The sequence below is a fragment of the Furipterus horrens genome, unplaced genomic scaffold (genome assembly GCF_987537825.1).
Source record: "Furipterus horrens unplaced genomic scaffold, mFurHor1.1.pri manual_scaffold_1, whole genome shotgun sequence".
NCBI lineage: Eukaryota > Metazoa > Chordata > Mammalia > Chiroptera > Furipteridae > Furipterus > Furipterus horrens.
Window position 1 is genome coordinate 166,141,354 of NW_028327171.1, and position 21,134 is coordinate 166,162,487.

The 21,134-nt window shown below is 36.4% G+C and overlaps 1 protein-coding gene and 1 non-coding gene across 2 annotated transcripts in view; one reads left to right on the forward strand and one right to left on the reverse strand.

Annotated features, from left to right (window-relative positions):
- TLK1 (tousled like kinase 1) overlaps nucleotides 1-21,134 on the reverse strand; it is a 144,735-nt gene that overhangs the window by 56,743 nt on the left and 66,858 nt on the right. Inside the window, exon 3 of the mRNA XM_090280678.1 lies at nucleotides 16,972-17,043. Within this exon, the coding sequence (XP_090136804.1) occupies nucleotides 16,972-17,043 (72 nt within the window). The remainder of the gene's footprint in view (nucleotides 1-16,971; nucleotides 17,044-21,134) is intronic.
- LOC150022216 (U6 spliceosomal RNA) lies at nucleotides 1,642-1,753 on the forward strand. The gene has a single exon (XR_016513457.1). It is a non-coding gene; the product is annotated as a U6 spliceosomal RNA (small nuclear RNA).

Here is a 21,134-nt window from a genome sequence, read left to right on the forward strand (position 1 = left end):
CAGAGACCGTTATGGCCCACAAAGCCTAAAATAGCTGGCCCTTTACAGAAAACATTAGCAGACCCCTGACCTACATGATGGCTTGTTTTCAAATGACAGATCTGTTCTTTTTACTGATAGCAAGTATTTTTATCAGGCTAAAATAATGAGTAATTTCTGCAGAGTCTGACAGACTGTTGTTGTGCTTAGATAAAATTAAAACCAAGAGCAAGAACACAAGGCAATGGCGCAGGGCCCTCAAATTGTAGAAGCTTGGCAAGTATGTCCAATGCCAGAAAAAGAATATCTGAAGCATCACGACAACTTAAATAAATTTCTAAGGGCAATGCAGTTCCCAAAGAAGGAAGGGACTTAATCTGCATTTTGATGTCTCTGAGTAGTTCTATGATTAAATAGTATGAATGCCAGTACATAACCTAATTCATATTGAGCATCTATGGTTCCTCTAAGTATTATTTTGGGGTTTTAAATCCTCTCATCTCCATTTTGCCAACAAGGTAACAGATTCAGAGAGGTTGACATCAACGTAACTAGGCTTCGAATTCTTTAAAGACAAGAGTTATACCTTCTCCACACATCAGCGCTCCCACCCACATGCATTGCACGTAATTATTACTTGATAAACGAATGAATATTAAGTAACTTACTCCAGGTAATCAGGATTCAGATCCAATTCTGTATATTTCCAAAGCTTAAATGCATTTTTTCTTTATGTAACATGTTACACACCTTATATCAAGAACTAAATGAATCAACTATATAAAAATATTTCAAAATTTCACTAAATTCCTAAGTAAAAATTCATTATGACAGCAATTTACCTATATGTTTTCACATCACAAACCAGATAACTTTAAAGAAATCCATAGTAACTACTCAGAAGGTAGACTGATATACCAGCAATTTAAAGTAGTTAATTAGTTGAGTTTCATTGTCAAAATCAAAACATTTAAACTCAAACAATAACTGATGTTCTATTTTCCTCAGAATAAAAATAGCACCAAATAAAAAATTCTAAGTTAACATTGTTATAAAGAACCCTAAAATCTACCTTAGAACAAAAGGATTCCCAAATAATAATTTATTCACACACTTCCCAACTTACTCTATGTAAAAAAAAATAATAATTTAAGGTCAAGAAGACAATTTTTTTTCAGAACAGTTTTATACTAATATTCAAGCATGGCAGGATCCTATTTTAATTATACCTTAAATTTTGACTACTTTCAATAAACAAAAAAACCCACACAAAATAATACAATTCTGAAAGTTGTATTTGAAACATTTTCTATCAAAAAACTAAAGAAAATATATAACGGTCTTCACGGCTGGCTATACGTTGTTTTCTGGAGCATATTACAAGGAAAACTGGATCAGTGACAGAGTTAGAGGCTACATTTTAAATGGAGTGGTAAAAGGCATGGTTTCGCTGGGATGAACAAAACTTGATTTATTTACTGCCAAACTTCTAAGAACCATTAAAATGCTAACATTTACTGGTTATCTCCAAAAGGGGAGTGGGATGGAAAGATACAAATACATGTAGAAATTCTCAAACTTATTTGGGATAATGTTCATTAAATATTTCACTGAATATATACGTCAAGATATTTAAGGTCTTTTTTTTTTTTAAGATATACAGTGCTCACTTTGGGAGCACATATACGAAAATTGGAACAATACATTGAAGATTAGCATGACATGGCCCCTGTACAAAGATGACACGCAAATCTGTGAAGCATTTCATGTATTTTAAGTTATGGGAACACAATGTATAGCACAGGGAATACAGTCAGTCAGTGGTACTGTAATAACTGTGTGGTGACTAGACTAGAAGAGAACCCTCAGTAAGTTCGATAAATGTTTAATCACTATGTTGTATCCCTGAAACTAATATAATATTGTATAGCAATTTAATTTAAAAATACATAATAAAACAGACATAGATTTCTTGGTAAAAACTTTTTTCTCCAAGGCAAAATTTCCCCCGATTTAAAATTTTCTGGAATAGAGATGTGGGACAGTCTCCTTTGGGGGAAGTGTCATTTTGCCTAAAAACGAAAATGAGGGAAGAAAAACCCAAATGCATAATGACTATAGTAAAGAAAAAAAGGAAATAAGCTTACCTTCTTTAAACCAGAAAAGAATGTGAGAACAAGGAGGGAAGAAAGGATGGCAGGACTAAAATTAAGATTGTAATGTATGACTAATGTGGGGTAAGAAGCTGGACATAGGTAATAAAAAACTAAACAGTTGAACAAAGTTAAAGATAAGAAAGGGAAACCTAGATATACCTAAATTAGTCCTATAAATTAATGTCTCCCTTACAAACACAACATATTTGTCCCTTACCATGAACCTTAATCTTTCTCACCTATGTCTGTCTTAGTATGACTATCTGGTGTCGACCTTTAACCTCACTCTCACCTCATAGATAATTTTAGGATTGTTCTGTCAACCCTGATGGACCATAACCTCCTAAAGACCAAGTACCATGGGCCTCCGAAGAAACAGAATAAGAAATCAAACTGTGGGTCCATTATTTACTATAACTCTCAGCATGTCATTTAACCCAAGACTTGATTTTCTCCTCAATTTTAAATGTGATAATACAGGCAGAGGAGGACTGGCTGTGAAGTGAGAAACATACCACAAACATACCCAGTACAGCATCTGGAACAAAGTGTGCATGTACTCTATGTCAGTGAGCACTCAAATTGCCTTATTTAAATGCTTATCCTTCTCTTACTATAAATATCTGTGTACTTTTATGTTTTTCAAAACTTCAATCATGTGTCACCTGTTAAATGATCAGGAGCTCCTCCCCTAATAATTAGTATTACATCACTAATCCTCAGGCAAACATGCATTAAATAGTATTTCGATTTTGAGTTTAAATAATCTGAGAACATTTATATTAAACAAAACAAAGACTCTCAATGAAGACTTCTGCTGCCAATTCTCCTTAGTCACTCACCTGTGTCTGAACTTATCTGGGGGGCTTTAGAATCTTGGGAATTAGGATATGCAGAATCTTACCAAATATTTATTCTCCAAAATGAATCATCACTGAGGAAAAATTCAGAATACGATCTGTGATTTTCAAACTATACTCCAGGGAAAGGAGGTTGTGCCTCTAAAGTTATTAAAGGGGTCTTGGTTGGTGCAGCTCAGTTGGTTGGAGAGTCATTTGGTAAAGCGAAAGGGTCATGGGTTCGATTCCCAGTCAGGGCACATGCCTAGGTTGTAGATTTAGTCCCCAGTCAGGGTGTGTAAAAGAAGCAACCGACTGATGTTTCTCTCCCTCTCTCTAAAATCAGTAAGCATGTCCTTGGGTGAGAAGTTAAAAAAAAGCCTTTTAAAAAAGTCTTACTATGTAAAATAGATGTTTTATTCAAAAATATCATATGTACAAGATATTGTTTCTTTCAGCCTTTTGCTATAAAAATTAGGTTAGAATCATGCATTATAAGAACACTAAAAATCTGTTGTAAAACCTTCCTTGCTGTTTTACAGCAATTTACATTTAGATAAAATCTATCATGAAATATGTACATCCTAAGTCAAGGATGATTTGAGCTGGCATGACCTGAAATTCACAGAGTCTGTCTCTGCTTAAGAGCCAAAACTTTAATATTATCAAGAACTATTATCTGGAAATGTTTGCTTGTATCTTTGACACCTGTAAGAAGATCATAGCTATAATGAAATTAGCAATCTAGCAACATTTTGGGATCTTATCACTAAATAAGAGCATTTCCCTGCTGTTCAATATAAATCCAATTAACATATCAATAATTCTGAGTGTGGCCTATTTTCTACTGTATTGCCTTTATTATTTAATAATATGTAGCATCCAAGATGGCAGAGAGCTATTAAGACAAAATTGGGTAGCCACCCAACTAAAATGTGTGCTGTCTTACAGAAAACTTAAAAGTGTGCCAGTTCGTATTTTTAAAAGCCTAAAAGACTTTTCACCCTTCACAAATAAACAAGCATCCACAACCATATCAGTACATAAAGGAAATGCAATACTAAAACAATCTGACTCTCAATTTTGAAAAACTACCTAACTTTCCATCCTCACAGCCTGACTTCTTAAGCTCCTTTCGCATGGACCCATTTTAATTTGCATTCACATATATTTAAAAGGAGCATATGTATTAAGTCTTCAATACTGACGAAATGCCTATTGTTTGCCATTTTCTTATCATTTACGTAGCATAACTATTTCTTGGCATTCTTCCCTTCTCTGGCTTTCCCCTTAAGGTGTTAGTTGTCAAATAGTATAAGTCATAAAATTAATATATAGTTGGACTTTCTCATCTATTCATATATAATCTAGTCATGTAAATTATTTTCAAATCATACAATCAGAATAAAACAACCATACAGAAAAACTGCTATGAGAAAAAAAACCCAAAAATCTCGAGATAACTTATTCTGGAAATGTTGGCATTTTGAGAATACTTATACATAACGGTAAAATTTAAAACAGTGGCTTCGTAACTTTTTCACCCACTGTGACATTCATGATGGAGTAAGACGCTCCTGTATAACATCCCTATAGGCATTTCCTTGAACATAATTCCCTAGAAGTCTTTATACAATTATTTCTTGGGGACAGACACTCTTAAGTGTAAACGCTGTGTCACAGAATATGCATGTTCAAAATTTTAAAGACATTGTCAAATTGTACTTTCAAAGGCAGTATCAGCCCTGGTTGGTGAGTGCCAGCCTGATGAGCCAAAAGGTCACTGGTTCAATTCTGGTCAGGGCACATGCCTGGGTGACGGGCCAGATCCCCTGCTGGGGGCATGCAAGAGGCAGCTAATCCATGATGTTTTGATGACATTTCTCTCCATTCCCGTCTCAAAAAAACAAAAAATCAAAAATCAAAAAACAAAAAACAAACAAAAAAAACACCCCAAAGGCAATATCAATCTAACAAAACTAACACTGTAAGAATACCTACCAACCTGATGTGTTTTCTCTGTGGCTATACTACATTTATTATCAGAAAAATGTGAATTCTTTTCTTTTTTAAAAGAAATTGTCCTATCATTTATCTATTAGCACTGATTCTCAATGTTGACTATACATCAAAATCATAAAGCTTTTATTTAAAGTTCATGCTGGAGTCCCCATTCCAGATTCAACCACTTCTAGAAAGAGACCAAAGTAACCCTTATTTTTAAAAACCTCAAAAAATGATGCGGATTTATCATCAGGATTAGCAATAGGCCATCTACATTTATAATAATGTCATGCATTTCCTGCATATTCCACTTTAGAGAATCTCTAAAATTAATGTTATTCTTTATATAATCTTCCATTAAAAATTGAAGACCAAAATTGTGACATATAGCAGAAAACTCATTAGGATACAAGTCCAATCAGTTGTTAATGGTTACTCAATTATTTTAGAAAATCCAAATTAATCTTTAAAAGAGTTAAATAACTGTGTTCTGCTGACATAAAAATACATCTACTATTTTAAAAACTCTAATATATTAAAACCAAATTTCTTCATAATGTGAATTTATGCCAAATAACTTTAAAAACTCAGTTCAAAAGGAACACTTATAAGATAAAACATTTGTGAAGTGCTGTTAGTCCAGGACTATCTCGGACTGTCAAATCTGATGATCACTATACATCACTTTAAATCTAAATATTTCCAAAAAAGAATACCATTTTTTCAAAAGACTATCTGGGGTCATTTATCTTACTAATAAGTTATACACTATTTTAGTTTTGCAGAGAGAATGCGGCACATTTGTTGAGTATCACTTTGAAGTGAGAGACACTTTGGAATTGTAATTTTGATTCTGATCACTTATTATCTGGGGGCAAATTAATTAATCCTTCTGGGCTACTGTTTCCATTCTTAGAGATCTTGAGTTGTAATCTAGCTCCATAAGTAAAGTGTTAAAACTTTATTTTCTCTTCTTCATTAATGGTTCTCCCAGAGGAGATCTGCCCAGACCCTCAGAGGATATTTGGCAATATCTGGACACATTTTTGGTTGCACAACTGTGGGCTACAGATATCTAATGTATTAGTGATGCTGCTGAACATCCTACATTGCTCAGAACAATCCCGCACCCATCCCACCCCAAGAATTATCTGGCCCCAAATGTCAATAATGTTCAAGTTTAGAAACCTTGTTTTGATGAATACATAAGAATCATTTGTAGTTTGACACAAAAACTATCATGTTACAACTAAAGTGATGTTAAATTTCATTCAACCAATATTTACTAGCCATTTAATGTGGCTGAGCACTATACCAAGTTCCACTTTAAAGTGTGTCTTCATTCTAAAACGACATGGCATTTTCCCCTTCTAATTTTGTTTTTATCAATCGGCTTATAACTTTCTTGCTCCAAAAACAACCAACTACCCACACTAAATGAACGGTATGTCTCCTTGGTAAATAAATAAATGGTTTACTAAATTACCATTTGAAGATTTTATGACTTATAAGAAATTGCCGACTTCCAGACAAGATGGAGACCTAGACAGACAGGCTGCATCTCCCTCCACAACTAAGAAGGAATACAACTACCTCAAAACCAGAGACAACCAGAAGTTCCAGAAAATTAAGCTGCATGCAAGTCCAACAAACAAAGATATAAAGAAGAAATACCCATCCAGACAGGTAGGAAGGGTGGAGCCAGGGTGGAGAGAATGTGGTGTGGCAGTGGCAGGCCAGTGGAAAGCTCAGCCACACATTTTAAAAAGTCGGGAGGGACACCTGGGGAGCGCTCCCAGCACCAGACCAGACCGCGCAGATCATGGTCCCAGTGCCAGGGAAAATAGAGCCTCCTTGCTTTTGACAGTGCAAACCGGTGGGGATTGAGACAGAGGAAGAAAATGCTGGTCTTTGAGCAGAGTCCACTTGTTTAAAGGGTCCCCCGAGTCCTAGAACGTCCTCAGACCCACCCACTCTGGGAATGACAGCCAGGTCAATAGCTAGAGAGGTGTCAGTCCCATACAAAGTGGGAGAAGTGCCTGGAAAAGGGGTGAGTGAGGAGCAAGTGGCATTGTTCCCTCTCAGACCCCTCCCCCACATACAGCACCACAATGTGGTGAAACTGGTCACCCTCTACTGATGAATACCTAAGGCTCTGCCCCTTACAACGTAACAGGAACAACAGCTCTACCTAAGATACAGAGGCAAACAAACACAGGAGTCTGTCAAGATGAAGAGACAGAGAAATATGGCCCAAAAGAGTGAATGGATCAAGGTTCCAGTGGGAGAACCAAATGATGAGGAGATAGTCAACCTAACGGACATAGAGTTCAAAACACTGATGATAAAGATGCTCACAGGTTTGACAGGTTTGACAGTATGCTTAAATATGGCAAACGCATAAGGGAAGAAGTTAAGGCTATGCTAAATGAAACGAAGGAAAATCCACACAAAACCAATGGTGAAGGGAAGGAAACTGGGGTTCAAATCAATGATTTGGGACATAAGGAAGAAAAACACAGTCAACCAGTACAGAATGAGAAAACAAGAATTGAAAAAAAAAAAAAAATGAGGAAAGGCTTAGGAACCTCTGGGACAACTTTAAACGTACCAATATCCGAACCATAGGGGTGCCAGAAGGAGAAGAGGAAGAGCAAGATATCGAAAATTTATGTGACAAAATAATGAAGGAAAACTCCTCAAATTTGATGAAGGAAATACAGTAGTCCCTCTCTATATCGTGGCTCACTTATCGCGGCCTCACTGTATCACGGGATTTTTAAAAATATTATATTTAACTATTTATCATGGATTTTTCGCTATATCGTGGGATTTTGCAGTACTATATACATATGTTGTTAAAGTTACATAGGTTTGAGAGTGCAGAATATGTTTAAGAATATAAGTAGTGATTATAAAAGTGTGGACAAGGTTAATAAGGAAGTGGGAAAGGTTAATAAGGGACTGAGAATGGTTTATAAGTGTGTGGGAAGGGTTTATAAAGCCTTAAAATATATATAAATACTAAAATGTAAGGTTCCTACTTCATGGATTTTCACCAATCACGGGGCGGGGGGGTCTAGAACATAATACCCGTGATAAGTGAGGGAATACTGTAGACATACAAGTTCAGGAAGCACAGAGAGTCCCAAACAAGCTAGACCCAAAAAGGACCACACCAGGACACATCATCATTAAAATGACAAAGGTTCAAGATAAAGAGAGAATCGTAAAGGCAGCAAGAGAAAAGCAGAGTTACCTACAAAGGGGTGCCTATAAGACTCTCAGCTGATTTCTCAAAAGAAACTTTGCAGGCAAGAAGGGACTGGCAAGCAATATTCAATGTGATGAAAAGCAAAGACTTATAACCAAGATTACTCTATCCAGCAAAGCTATCATTTACAATGGAAGAGCAGATAACATGCTTCCCAGACAAGGTAAAGCTAAAGGAGTTCATCATCACCAAGCCATCATTATATGAAATGTCAAAGGGACTTACTTAAGAAAAAGATCAAAATTATGAATATTAAAATAACAACAAACTCACAACTATCAACAACTGAATCTAAAAAATAAAAACAAAATCCAACTAAGCAAACCAGAATAGGAACAGAATCATAGGAGTGGAGATCATTTGGAGGGTTGTCAGCTGGGAGGGGAGAAGGGGAGAAATGGGAAAATGGTGCAGGGATTAAGAAGCATAATTGTTTGGTACAAAATAGACAGGGGGAAGTTAAGAATAATATAGGAAAGGGTAAAGCTAAAGAACTTATATGCACGACCCACGGACATGAACTAAGGGGTATGGGGTTGCTGGAGGGAAGGGGGGTACCAGGCAGAGGGGAACAAAGGGGAAAAAATTGGTACTACTGTAACAACATAATCAGTAAAATATACTTAAAAAAAAAAAAGTCAAGATTATCTAGACAGAGTATATCGGGATTTCCAAGCAGGGAGCCTGGGTACTTTTACTTGAGAAAGCTTCTCAGGTGATTCTGACAAACACTGTCCTCCACCTTTATAAAAACAGAGCCACGGAGCCAATATTAGACTCACATTTGGTTTCCAGTCACTTTTCCTTGTGAGAGACTAAGAACATGTATATTCAACCAGGACAGACTTGCTTCCTTTGCATGAACCCCATCATTTAACATATTTTAGGGTAAGACACACTCTAACTTATAGCTGAATATAGTTCTTATATGACAGCATACCCTTTAATGCATAGTGTAGAATTAAATAGTTTTCTCTTTTTAAATAAAAGAAAATTCTAAAAAGTAATTCCAGGATTTTCACAGGAACTTCTAAATCCTATAATTTATAAAATTATTAGTTTAATAAGAGAAACAAATTTATTCCCCAACTGAGATAATGTATTTATTAGTGTTACAAAATACACAATTTTGCATGCACACAGAGTAGTCTTCTTCAAGACAACACAGACATTGTACATTGTATATAGCAACACTGTTATATACAATGCCTTAGTAAAACAAATGACATAATAATACTTAGTAAGATTTGTGGTTTGGCCCACCTAACATAGTAAGAAGTGAGAAAATACTACCAGCAGGAAGATAAGTAAAGGAGAAAACAGTAGAACTCATCAAATAGAACACCAGAAAGATCATTTATCAGGCTAAAACATTTCAGAAAATAATGTAGCAGCAGAATACAAAGAATATTTCTTAAAAATGACTAGATGTCTAACAATCTTGAGAAGCTGAACAGATTTTAAATAGAATAAGGTTTAAAAAAAAGGTAATTCATTCAAGGGGAATAGGCATAAAATATATAACTTTCAGTCATACTTAAGACTATACATGATTAAATTAATTTTCCAAGCTTTCCTCTCTCTGTCTTACTGCTTGCTCAGACTAAGACATTAAAGATTTGCCCAGATTATAACAAATATATATAGACAAGTAAAAGTTTAATGAAAATTTTTTAAAAATCTAAAACCTAAAATTTAAGGCCAGTATTACTTCTATTTTTCAAATAGAATTATAACTTCCAATCAATGCTGGTTACCTAAAGTGTTCACTGAGAAAACATTCAAGCTAAATATTAAGAGGGCAAAAAAAAAAAGTAAAGATGGATATGTATATAAAAACAAGGTTAAAAACAGAAAATACTCATCACTCCCTAATCTACCCAATTTGCTAAGAAGACAACCCATTTAATCAATTTATACATGTTTATGTGTTTTTTTCCTAATTCTAAAGTATAATTTATTAAGTTATATTACATAATCTCAGTAGTTTTTCACGTTTCTGATTATTAATAGTTAATTTTAGTTACACGTTACACAGGTCTTTCCCCCCAATATTCTATACATGCTTATGTATTAATTTAAAAAACCATCTTCAAAAAAAGGAGAATTTACATTTAAAAAACCTATTAAATAACTCTCTAAACAATGTCACTAATTCTAGAAATGGAATAATGCCCTCCTGAAGCCAGATTCGAGTTAGTTTTAGGTCTAATTCCTCAGTTTTCTTAATTTCTACTTCTTTTAAAATATGCAAATAAGAAATCACACACAGTGTAGTCCTTTAAAAATGTTTTTTAAAAAGAACAAAACAAAAGCATCAATGCTTCAAACTGTCTTCAATACCACAACTTTAACTCAAATAAGGGGGAAAAATTTAAGTTCCAAGACTACTTCTAAAACTTAATTCAAATGATACAGCTAATCAGATCTTCTTTCATAAAATGGCCTTGATTAATCATTTTTAGAGGTAAATTAAGACAATCAAGGCACTGTATCTATATTTATTCTTTCATTATAATTATTAAAATTCTGAAAGTGGATTTAAGTTTAAATATCTAGATGTAACAAGTGTCCCAGTTTCTATATATTTAGTACTTAAAATATTCTTAATCCTAAATAACTCAAAAATCCCCAAATGTACCCAAATCAAAAATAAACAGTGATTCAATGCCAGTGTACTAAGGAAAGGGTCACAGGGACTTAAAGAACTGATAATCGCCCAGGAGGAAGCGAAAATAGAGATGGAATATATTTTAAATTCAATTCTGATTACAGTTACATAGAAGTATTATAGAAGATAAAGATTAAATTGAGGCGAACATAGAATTTGACATGTATGTCTGCTTTACAAACATTATTATGTCATCGTCGTCGTCGTCGTCGTCGGCAGCCGTCCGTCTCGAGAGACGATGGTGTAGCTTCTTCAGAGTCTATCTGCACCGCCAAGAATGGCTGTGCAGTCCGACTCGGGAGTGACATGGTATCTGTCTCCTCCCGTGTTGAATCGACATCTTGCGATGACGCCGAAGCTACAGAGCCTGGGCAGGGTAATATGGAGGGTCTGCTGTTGCCCATGCAGCAGACCCCCCCTCTCTTCGCAGCTGAAGGGTCCAAGGGAAAGACGGAGTCGATACAGCTTGGGTTCAGGTGCGCCGCAGGAGTTGCCGGTGTTGACTACAACATCAAACCGCCTTAGGGACTCCGGCTCCGGATTTTCTGTCGGGGTTTACTCCCTTAGCCTTTCCCCTGAAGAGGTATGCCGCAAGGCAGCGGAGGTTTTTTGGAGTCAGAGTTTTCCTTCTCTGATATTATTATGTAGTACACTGTATATAAGCATATATGCATAAGTAGACTTAAATGTACTTCTCCAACATTTTTAAAGATGATATAAATCAACAATATTCATATTCAGTCTTATATTCAGTCACAAATATCCCGCCTCAGTAAGAAATAAATGAAAGCACAGAACTATATACTAGAACATCCAAAAGAGAGGTAGGGAAGAGGAATGGTTATGGTATTAATATTCATTATAAATTCCAAATGAGCTATAATATACATAATTTATCTTAGCATCCTGTCGTAAGGTAGACTGGGAATAGCAATTGTACAGAATTTAGAGAAAGTAAAGGTCTTTGTGTTTAGACACGGAAGGGTCCTACAAGAACTGCGAATAGGTGGATCAAGGCAGGTTCTAAAACTTGGAAAACATTTATAACCAAGAAACACAGGCTCCTTCTCTTATCCTCATAAAATAATCTGGACTTTTACACCTAGCAGATATATCATAGAAGCTGTCTTTCTAACTTCCAAAGGCATTCTAAAACATTTTTAAAAAGGATGAGTGACCCCTCTCCCTCAAACTCTCTTCCCTGTTCTTCCCATAAAATGTGTATCATTCCGCTCACACACAAAACCCACTCATGATTCTTTCCTTCAGCTGATAACCTCTAGTTCCACTGTGAAGTAAGAGAAAGGTTATTAGGTTTGGAATTTCATCCATTGGAAGAAAGGCTGTTCCTAGTCATTTCTGCCTACAACTCACCTTGCCTGTCAGGGTCTGGATCGTCAGCATTTCCTTGTCCCATCACAGCTCTGCTATAACCCCCTTCCTTAGCACATGACATGTAAAACCTGTTCAGACTCTCGGTACTGTCTCCTTTCCTTCACAGTCAAGTTTCTGCCACGAGCCATCAATATTTACTGTCACTATTTCTTCATTTTCCAAGCTTCCTCAACAAACTATAATCTAACATCTTGCTCCCATTAATCTACTGAAACTAAGCCTAAGCAACAAATTCTTAAGTCACTTTTTACCATCATTCTCTTACGACTTCTGTGACACTTAATTCTTTTTCATTTTCTCCTCTTTTCCTTCCTACTATCTATCTATCCACCTCCTTTCTCCTGCACACCCATCTTGCCTGGTAATACGTCCTAGAGTTATACAAACTATCAGGATAAGTACAGTACATCTATAAAAGCAGTTTTTAAACATTTGGGTCTCAGGAACCCTCTACAAACTCTTAAAAGCTGTTAAGGACCCCAAAAAGCTTTTATTTATGTGGCTTATAACTACTGACATTTACCATTTTAGAATTTAAAAGTAGAAAGCTTTTTTTTAAATACCAGAATACACAAATACAGAATCCATACGTTGTCAGTGATGATAACACGTGTTATACAGACTCTGTAAATTCCCACTGCAAATTCAGAAGAAAATAAAAGTTTTAAAAAGCCAAATATGTCTTAGCATTACTTTTAAAAAAATAAATAATATCTTAGCAGTGTTATAAAAATTGTTTTAACGTTGTGAACACCCTGAAAGAGTCTCTGGGGTCCACAGGAAGCCTCAGACAACCCAACAGTTTCACACCTATGTAGAAACGCATAAGTCTTTATCTATAGCCTGATCCCTTTTTTCCTGAGGTATCATCTAAAGTTATGAACCTTTAAATAATCCTAAACTCTTCCCTTTCCTTCTTTATTTTCATTCAGTCATCAAACCCTACTGATTCTACTTTTAAAATCTAGCAGCATTTGAGAGCTGGTTAGAGAAATGCAAACCCCACCACAGACCTAGAGACAAAAGAACTCGGGTAATCACTTGCACATTAAACTCTGAGAAGCATGGGCCTGGGCGGTGAGAGCATCCATAACCAAAGTTAGAGAATCTGAAAGACAAGGATATGCCAAAGGCAACCTTGAGAACACTAAATCAGAACCCCTCTCACTTGAAGTTTTTCCTCCTAATAGTAAACCTTGAAGTCTGGAGTTTGGTAAAGGCATGGTATTCCTCAGTAAATGACCTTCCCAACTTAGGCTTTACTTCCCTCCAGTCCTACCCTTGACACGGCCCCCTGGGGAGGTCTTCTCTATCTCTATTTTGTCTTCCCCCAGCCCTTACACTTCAACACCTCTCCATCACCCAGATAAAGCCCAAATTCCTCTCTATGAAATAAAAGGGCTTTCTTTCATACCATGACCCCTGCCTATCTTTCACCCCTCTTGCACATCATCAGAAGTTTGCAAACAGGGTTGAATCACCTCTGCAGCTAGGTATGTTTTCTAAGTCCCTCAGGGGCTCTCAAGTCCAGCGAGGGTTGAGAATCACTGCCCTCTATCTTGAACAAAATTACTTGCCAAGCTTCCATGCAAAAGCAAAAGCATATCCTAGTCCCTCTGCCGGCCCACTCATACTTTGCGGTTCCCTTCTGGAATGAATCCATAGCTTTTCGTAACAACTATCATCGCTTCTCTGAAGGAAGACCTCTCTTCCCTGCCCTCTCCGCCTCTCCCTTCCAGGCAGATGGAATTAGGGGTTTCTTGCTCTCTGATCCCTTAGCACTTGCCCTTGCTTATATTTACTATAATAGCCCACACTGTTTATAAAGTAGTCTTAATAATACTGATCTCTTGTGAAGGCAGTGATAATATCCTATTATCTTTATATTCTTTGTGCTTGGGTAGAGGTTAGAAGATAGCAGATAAGTAATAAATGCTTAATGAAAATAAAGCAAATTTTCGAAGACTATTGAATAAACCTAGATTGATGTAAAATAAAGCAAAACAAGATCAGCACCTTCCTACCTACTATAGCCAATTTCATTAACAAAAGAAAAAAAGTTTTGGTTTACAATTCTACATTTAGTAATAAAGGCAAATCCATTTATGAAGTAATTCATATATTAACTGAACTAAAAAATTTCAGTTGAAGTAGATTCAATGAGCCTAACAGTAAATATCAGACTTTTTCAGTTTTAACAGTAAAAGGACAGAAGAAAACAGGAGGGTTCTGGGTATCTGAAGAGTACTGTGCAGGAGGACAGAATAGGGAAAGCTAAAGCTAAAATCTTCATAAATATAAGAGGGACTCAACAAATAATGTCTAACTGATGAAACAAAATAGCAAGATATGCACATTATTTACATTATAAAACGTGGAAATAAATAGTAGGAAGAAAAGCTAAAAAACAGAAGGGGGGGGTCTGGAAAAATGGGTTGTAGAGAACTGCTTTTTAAAAATAAATGCATAAACCTTTTAGTACTAGTTGTTCATAAACACAAAAACTACTATTTTTTAAAAAGTAATGATCAGGAAATGGATTACCAAAAGAATAAAATGACATCAGAAGACAATGAAATACTACATAAACTTTACTACTAGGTGTACAGGGAAAAGAAGAAGTGCTTCTACAACTTACTGTTTACTTCCAACAACTTAATTTAATGGCCTATGAACATATCTTGATTTGTATGAAATTTTACCTCAGAGGAATTCATTAATTAAGGTATGTATTATAGAAATAAAACCTGGGAATCATTTTCTAGACATGTAGTTTCTTATAATGGAAAGATTGTTTAAAATTGCTTCTTTAAATCTTAAGGAAAACGTATAATCCGTAGTCATTTCCAAAATATTGTGTCACTTGACTCAACTATTAATTTCTAAAACTTCCAGATATAGAATACACAAGAGCAAAATTTGAAAGATTAAGAGTTTCTATTGCTGCCCCTATGTCAACATTTCTGCACAAATAAAGTACATCCAAATGGTGAATCAACCTATATTTCACTTCAAATGTCACTATGGTCTTAAAATTTTTTTCTTAATTAAAAATATAGCCAAAAATGATTCTTGCAATTCTTTAAAGAGAAGTGGTATTTTCTTATAGACTGATTCTTTTGAGGGAATCAAATACTGCATCTATAAAAAACATAGAAATATATGCTGTAGGTGATCTAACTTTTTACTATGTTTTGCTATTTTACAAAATAAAAAACACCAGATTTGGTGAACAGAACAGGGAAATACATAAAATTACTTTTTTGCTCTTTATAACATAAAAGCCTATGAAAGAGGAGGCATGTGAAATTACTAAATAGACCCAAATCTGAAAATATCAAGAAATATTTCAAAGTCCAGGAAATATAAAGTGAAAACATTCTTGATATAGTTTTTGAAGAACTGTCCTTTGTCTAGACCTAAACCTACAATTTTTAAAGGCTCAGTATAAGTGTGTTAATTTAAAAAACAAAACAAATAAAAAAACCGCTGAACTGTGACAGTCCGCTACTATAGGGGCTACTAACGCTTACCTCAAGGGAACCTACTGCAGATAAAGTCGCGTCACTTGCACAGTCCTTTCAGCTGCCTGCCAGTTGTCTCTGTGGAAGGGAAAGCCTGATGAGTTGAGAGCCCTATGCCACACTCCTCTGGAGCATCAGGGTGCCTGCCCAGAACTGCACAAAATTGTCTGCCTAGAGATTCCCAGGCGCTTTCCATAACACCGGGCTTACAAAGATGCCTGCCTCCTTTGATATGCCCTTTCCACTGAACACTAAAACTGAACAGCTAAGAGATACTGAATGCTAATGGCATTCTGGTATTATCAAGGTTATAATCCAAATTTAAAAAAACAAAAGGAACTAAAATGGATCAAGTAGAAATTAGTTAACAATGACAGGGAAAACACACACGCAGAGACACATACACACATATACACCAAAAACTAAGAGACAGAACTCTATAATCTGAGAAGAGACAATATTACAGGCTATATCCACAAAAAGTGAAGTTGCAGCATCAGTAAGTGCTAAAACTCAAGACATTCCTGTCTACACATTTTAAAAAGATGCCATCAAGTCCATCATGCTCAATGTGAACTCAACCATGGTTCCAAATGACTACTTACAAAATCCAATGTATTTTCTTAGTGGGGTCAGTAAGTGGGTGGAAGAGAGATTTTTCAGATATTTTTAAGTAAGAAATGTGAAAATAAATAGCATGAAATTCCACAAGAGATTTCACAAAGAGGAAAAAAAACACTATATTTCAGAAAGCAAATCAAACCTTACTAAGAGCCAAACTAAAAGAATTTAACAAGAAATAATAGAAAACTGTGAAACAATGTATTTCAAAAACCACTTTCATCTCATAGAATTATGAATGGCTAGTAACTGTCTTCCATTAAGAACACCTATACCACAAGTTCAGCTACATAACCAAAAACTGTATTTTCTTTCTAATGACAAATACAGTCTTCAGTCTGAATGCTGTGCTTCATAAAGGCAGAGTAAAATGCTCCTACAAAAAAACTTTAAAAAGCATTAACATTTAGCACAAGAAATGATGAAGGAAAAAACCTATTTAATTTTTTTAAAGGGGTGATTCCAGCTTTTATTTTAATAGCACCATATTTAAAATAAAGTTACTTACCTCTGATTCTTTGTCACTTAAAGATCCCAAGCTTCCAAAACTATGATTAGAGCTTTCATTATTTGTTGAGGCCTGTTAAAAGATTTTTAAAAAGGTAAAAATTAGAAGTAATTTAAAATGAAACATATTATAAAGTAAATTACCTTCATAAATTAAAATAAAGTATGATTTCCTTCAGCATGAAATAAAAATAAAGAAATACCAACCTGTTAACACTATAAATATCTTGGAAAGTTTTTATCAAATCAATAAAGCTCTGCTGTAGTTTAGGAACAAACTTACTAATTGTCTGTTATTTTTAAGATTTTTTTTTTTTAAGAGAGAGGGGAAAGGAAGTAAAAAAGATGGACAGAAACTCAATGTGGGAGAGAAACATCACAGTTGCCTCTCGCATGCCCCCAACCAGGGACCTGGCCAGCAACAACCCAGGCATGTGCCCTGACTGGGAATCAAACCAGTGACCTTTCGGTTCATGAAACAGCTCTCAACCCACTGAGCCAGACTAGTCAGGGATATTTGCTGATTTTCTAGAATACCAAAACGGGAAGCAAAGGAATTAGGCTTTTGTTAGGGTAACAAGATCTCTAAAACTACTATTCAATGTACAAAAACTAATGCTTCCTTTAACTAAAAGTACTATAAGTGCTCCTTAATTCTCTTCACAATCTTATCAAATCCCATCATCACATCCCATCCACACCCATTGGCTTTCTTTTCATATTAACAAACTGGACAATCTTTGTTTTTTTGTTTATTCTAAGGGTTTTAAGAAAACATTTTATCATCTTGACCATTTTAATTGTTTCACTCAAGAGTTTCTACATTTCCTTTACTTTTTTGAACTGTGACAAACAGAAATGAGTTATTATTCTGCAAGATGATGTTTGCTATGTTTCCAATAGGTTTCTATGATACTTATTATTTTGTTGCCTTGTTTTGGACCAACAGTACATTAGATCAATGTCTTCCAGGCATGGTTAGGCCAGAGGATGACAGGCTATGGCATATATGTCAAAAATGATGCATGAATAAACGTCATATGCATGCACGCCAGTTGATAATCTGTTTCCTTCACTCTGTAACAGTAGCTGTTAATCCTACTATTAAAAGGTTGCAAAAGTTGGACTATAATGATTGTTACACTAATTTCCAGACTGATGACTGAGCTATTACATACATGTCCAGTTCTATGCTGGACACTGTAAAGGCTATTTTCAACACAAATAGCACTCAAACTGATTACGATTCAAGCACTATTTAGAGGAAGTTAATATGATCTAATTAGAGCAAGATGATCAAACTTGAAACAAAGAACACCATATAAACAGCAATTAAGAAGTGATAAAACTAGACTTCCAATCAAGATGGAGGTGTAGACAGACATGCTGCGACGCCTTCCACAACTAAGAAGGAATACAACTAACTCAAAACTAGAAACAACAGTAAGTTCCAGAAAATCAAACTACATGGAAGTCCAACAAACAAAGATATTAGAAAGAAATACTCATGCAGACAGGGAGGAGGGGCGGAGACGGGGTGGAGAGGACCAGGTGTGATGGCAGCAGCGGCAGGCTGGCAGAAAGTGCGGTCACACGTTTTAAAGTCAGGAGGGCCACCTGGGGAGCGTTCCCAGCTCCTCGCCGGACTTTGCAGCTCACGGTCCCAGCACCTGGGAAAATCAAGCCTCATTGCTTCTGACTGTGCAGACCAATGGGGGTTGGGGTGGAGGCAGAAACTGCCGGTCTCTCAGCAGAGTCTGCTTGTTTAAAGGGCCCCCACGGACCTAGAACGTCTGCAGACCCACCCACTCTGGGAATGACAGCTAGGGCAGCAGCTAGAAGGGCGCCTGTCCAGGCGGGAGAAGTGCCCGGAAAAGGGGTGAGTGCTGTGCAGGTGGCATTGTTCCCTCTCGGACCCTTCCCCCCACATACAGCGCCACAATGTGGTGAAACAGGCCGCCCTGCACCGACGAATGCCTAAGGCTCTGCCCCTTACAATGTAACAGGAGCGACAGCTCTACCTGGAACATGAAGGCAAACAAACACAGGAGCCTGTCAGAATGAGGAGACAGAGAAGTATGGCCCAAAAGGGGGAACAGATCAAGGTTCCAGTGGGAGAACTAAGTGATGAGGAGATAGCCAACCTAACAAATGAGGAAACAGACAACTTAACAGATGTAGAATTCAAAACACTGGTGATAAAGATGCTCACAGGCTTGGCAGATATGCTTGAGTATGGCAGACACATAAGAGAAGTAGTGAAGCCTATGCTAAGTGAAACGAAGGAAAATCCACACAAAACCAATGGCGAAGGGAAGGAACCTGGGGTTCAAACCAATGATTTGGAACATAAGGAAGAAAAAAATAGTCAATCAGTGCCGAATGAGGAAGAATTGAAAAAAATGAGGAAAAATTCCCAAATTTTTGCGAAGGAAATGGACATACAGGTCGGGTAAGCACAGAGGGTCCCAGGTGACCTGGACCCAGAGAGGACCACACCAGGACGCATCATGACTGAGATGCCAAAGGTGAAAGATAAAGACAAGAGTCCTGGGGGCAGCAAGAGAGAGGCAGAGAGTTGCCTACAGGGGGGTGCCTATAGGACTATCAGCTGATTTCTAAGAGGACACTTTGCAGGCAAGAAGGGACTGGCAAGCAATATTCAATGTGATGAAAAGCAACCTGCAACCAGGATTACTCTATCCAGCAAAGCTATCATTTACAATGGAAGGGCAGATGAAGTGCTTCCCAGACAAGGTGAAGCTAAAGGAGTTCATCATCACCAAGCCATCATTTTATGAAATGTCAAAGGGACTTACTTAAGAAAAAGATCAAAACTATGAACACTAAAATGACAACAAACTCACAACTATCAACAACTGAATCTAAAAAATAAAAACAAAATCCAACTAAGCAAACCAGAATAGGAACAGAATCATAGGAGTGGGGATCATTTGGAGGGTTATCAGCTGGGAGGGAAGAGGGGGAGAAATGGGGAAATGGTGCAGGGACTAAGAAGCATAATCAGTTGGTACAAAATAGACAGGGGGATGTTAAGAATAATATAGGAAAGGGTGAAGCCAAAGAACTTATATGCACGACCCCTGGTCATGAGCTAAGGGGGGTGGGATTGCTGAAGGGAAGGAGAGTACTGGGCGGAGGGGAGCAAAGGGGAAAAAAATTGGAACTACTGTAACAACATAATCAATAAAATATACTTAAAAAAAAAAAGAAGTGATAAAACTATAGAAGATTCAGGGAAAATGGAAGCAGTGGCAATGTTTTTGAGCGTCTCTAAATCACCACATAAAAATGTAAACTCCAAACCCACACACAACATTTACAACAAAACTGGGTGACTAGGAATCTCCACAAAACAGCAGGTGGGAATAGACCACCAACCACAGGACCTGCACTGGTATGAGAGGAAGCAGAAAGAAGTAGGGTGTCTGACAGATTTAACAACAGAAACTCCCAAAACAGCAAATGCAAATTGACCAGTAAGTAAATTTGAGTTCAGAAGCTATAACTGGAGGGGTTTCTGCCCTTCCCAATAGCGACTAAGTACAAGGGATCCATGGTGAAGTCTAAAGGGGTTGGAGCAATCTAGCCCCTACAAACTCTTGAAACTAATCCTTTACTAAGGGCGTCATAATAAAAATAAATTACTGGGTATGGAAACAAAATAAAGCACAACAGGTACAATGAAGATAAAGGAAAAAAAATTATCAAAATAAAAGTGGGGAAGGGAGCAAAATCTAAAAATCTTAAAAAGCAAATACCACACTTATGAAGAGTGCCCAAAAACAACAGCAGAGGGAGCTCTGTAAGAAAAACCATTCTAAACCCAAAAAAGTAAGCAATGGATGATCATGTTAATCATCCCATGAAGTTATAAGAAAAAAAGAGAATAAGATGCAGAATAACCTGATAATAAAAGCATACCAGAAACAAATAAATACACATTTCCCAAAAGAGGTAAAAACTGTAACTTACTGTTTCAAAATGAGCTAAAAGCCATTGCTAAAATGACAGAAGACATGAAAGAGCAACATAAATCAGATTTCATAAAACTCAGAAATAAGGTAACAGAACTTAGGAAACCATCAGAAATTTAAAAAAAAAATAGAAGAAAGGTTCAATAATGAAGATTATGCCTGAATG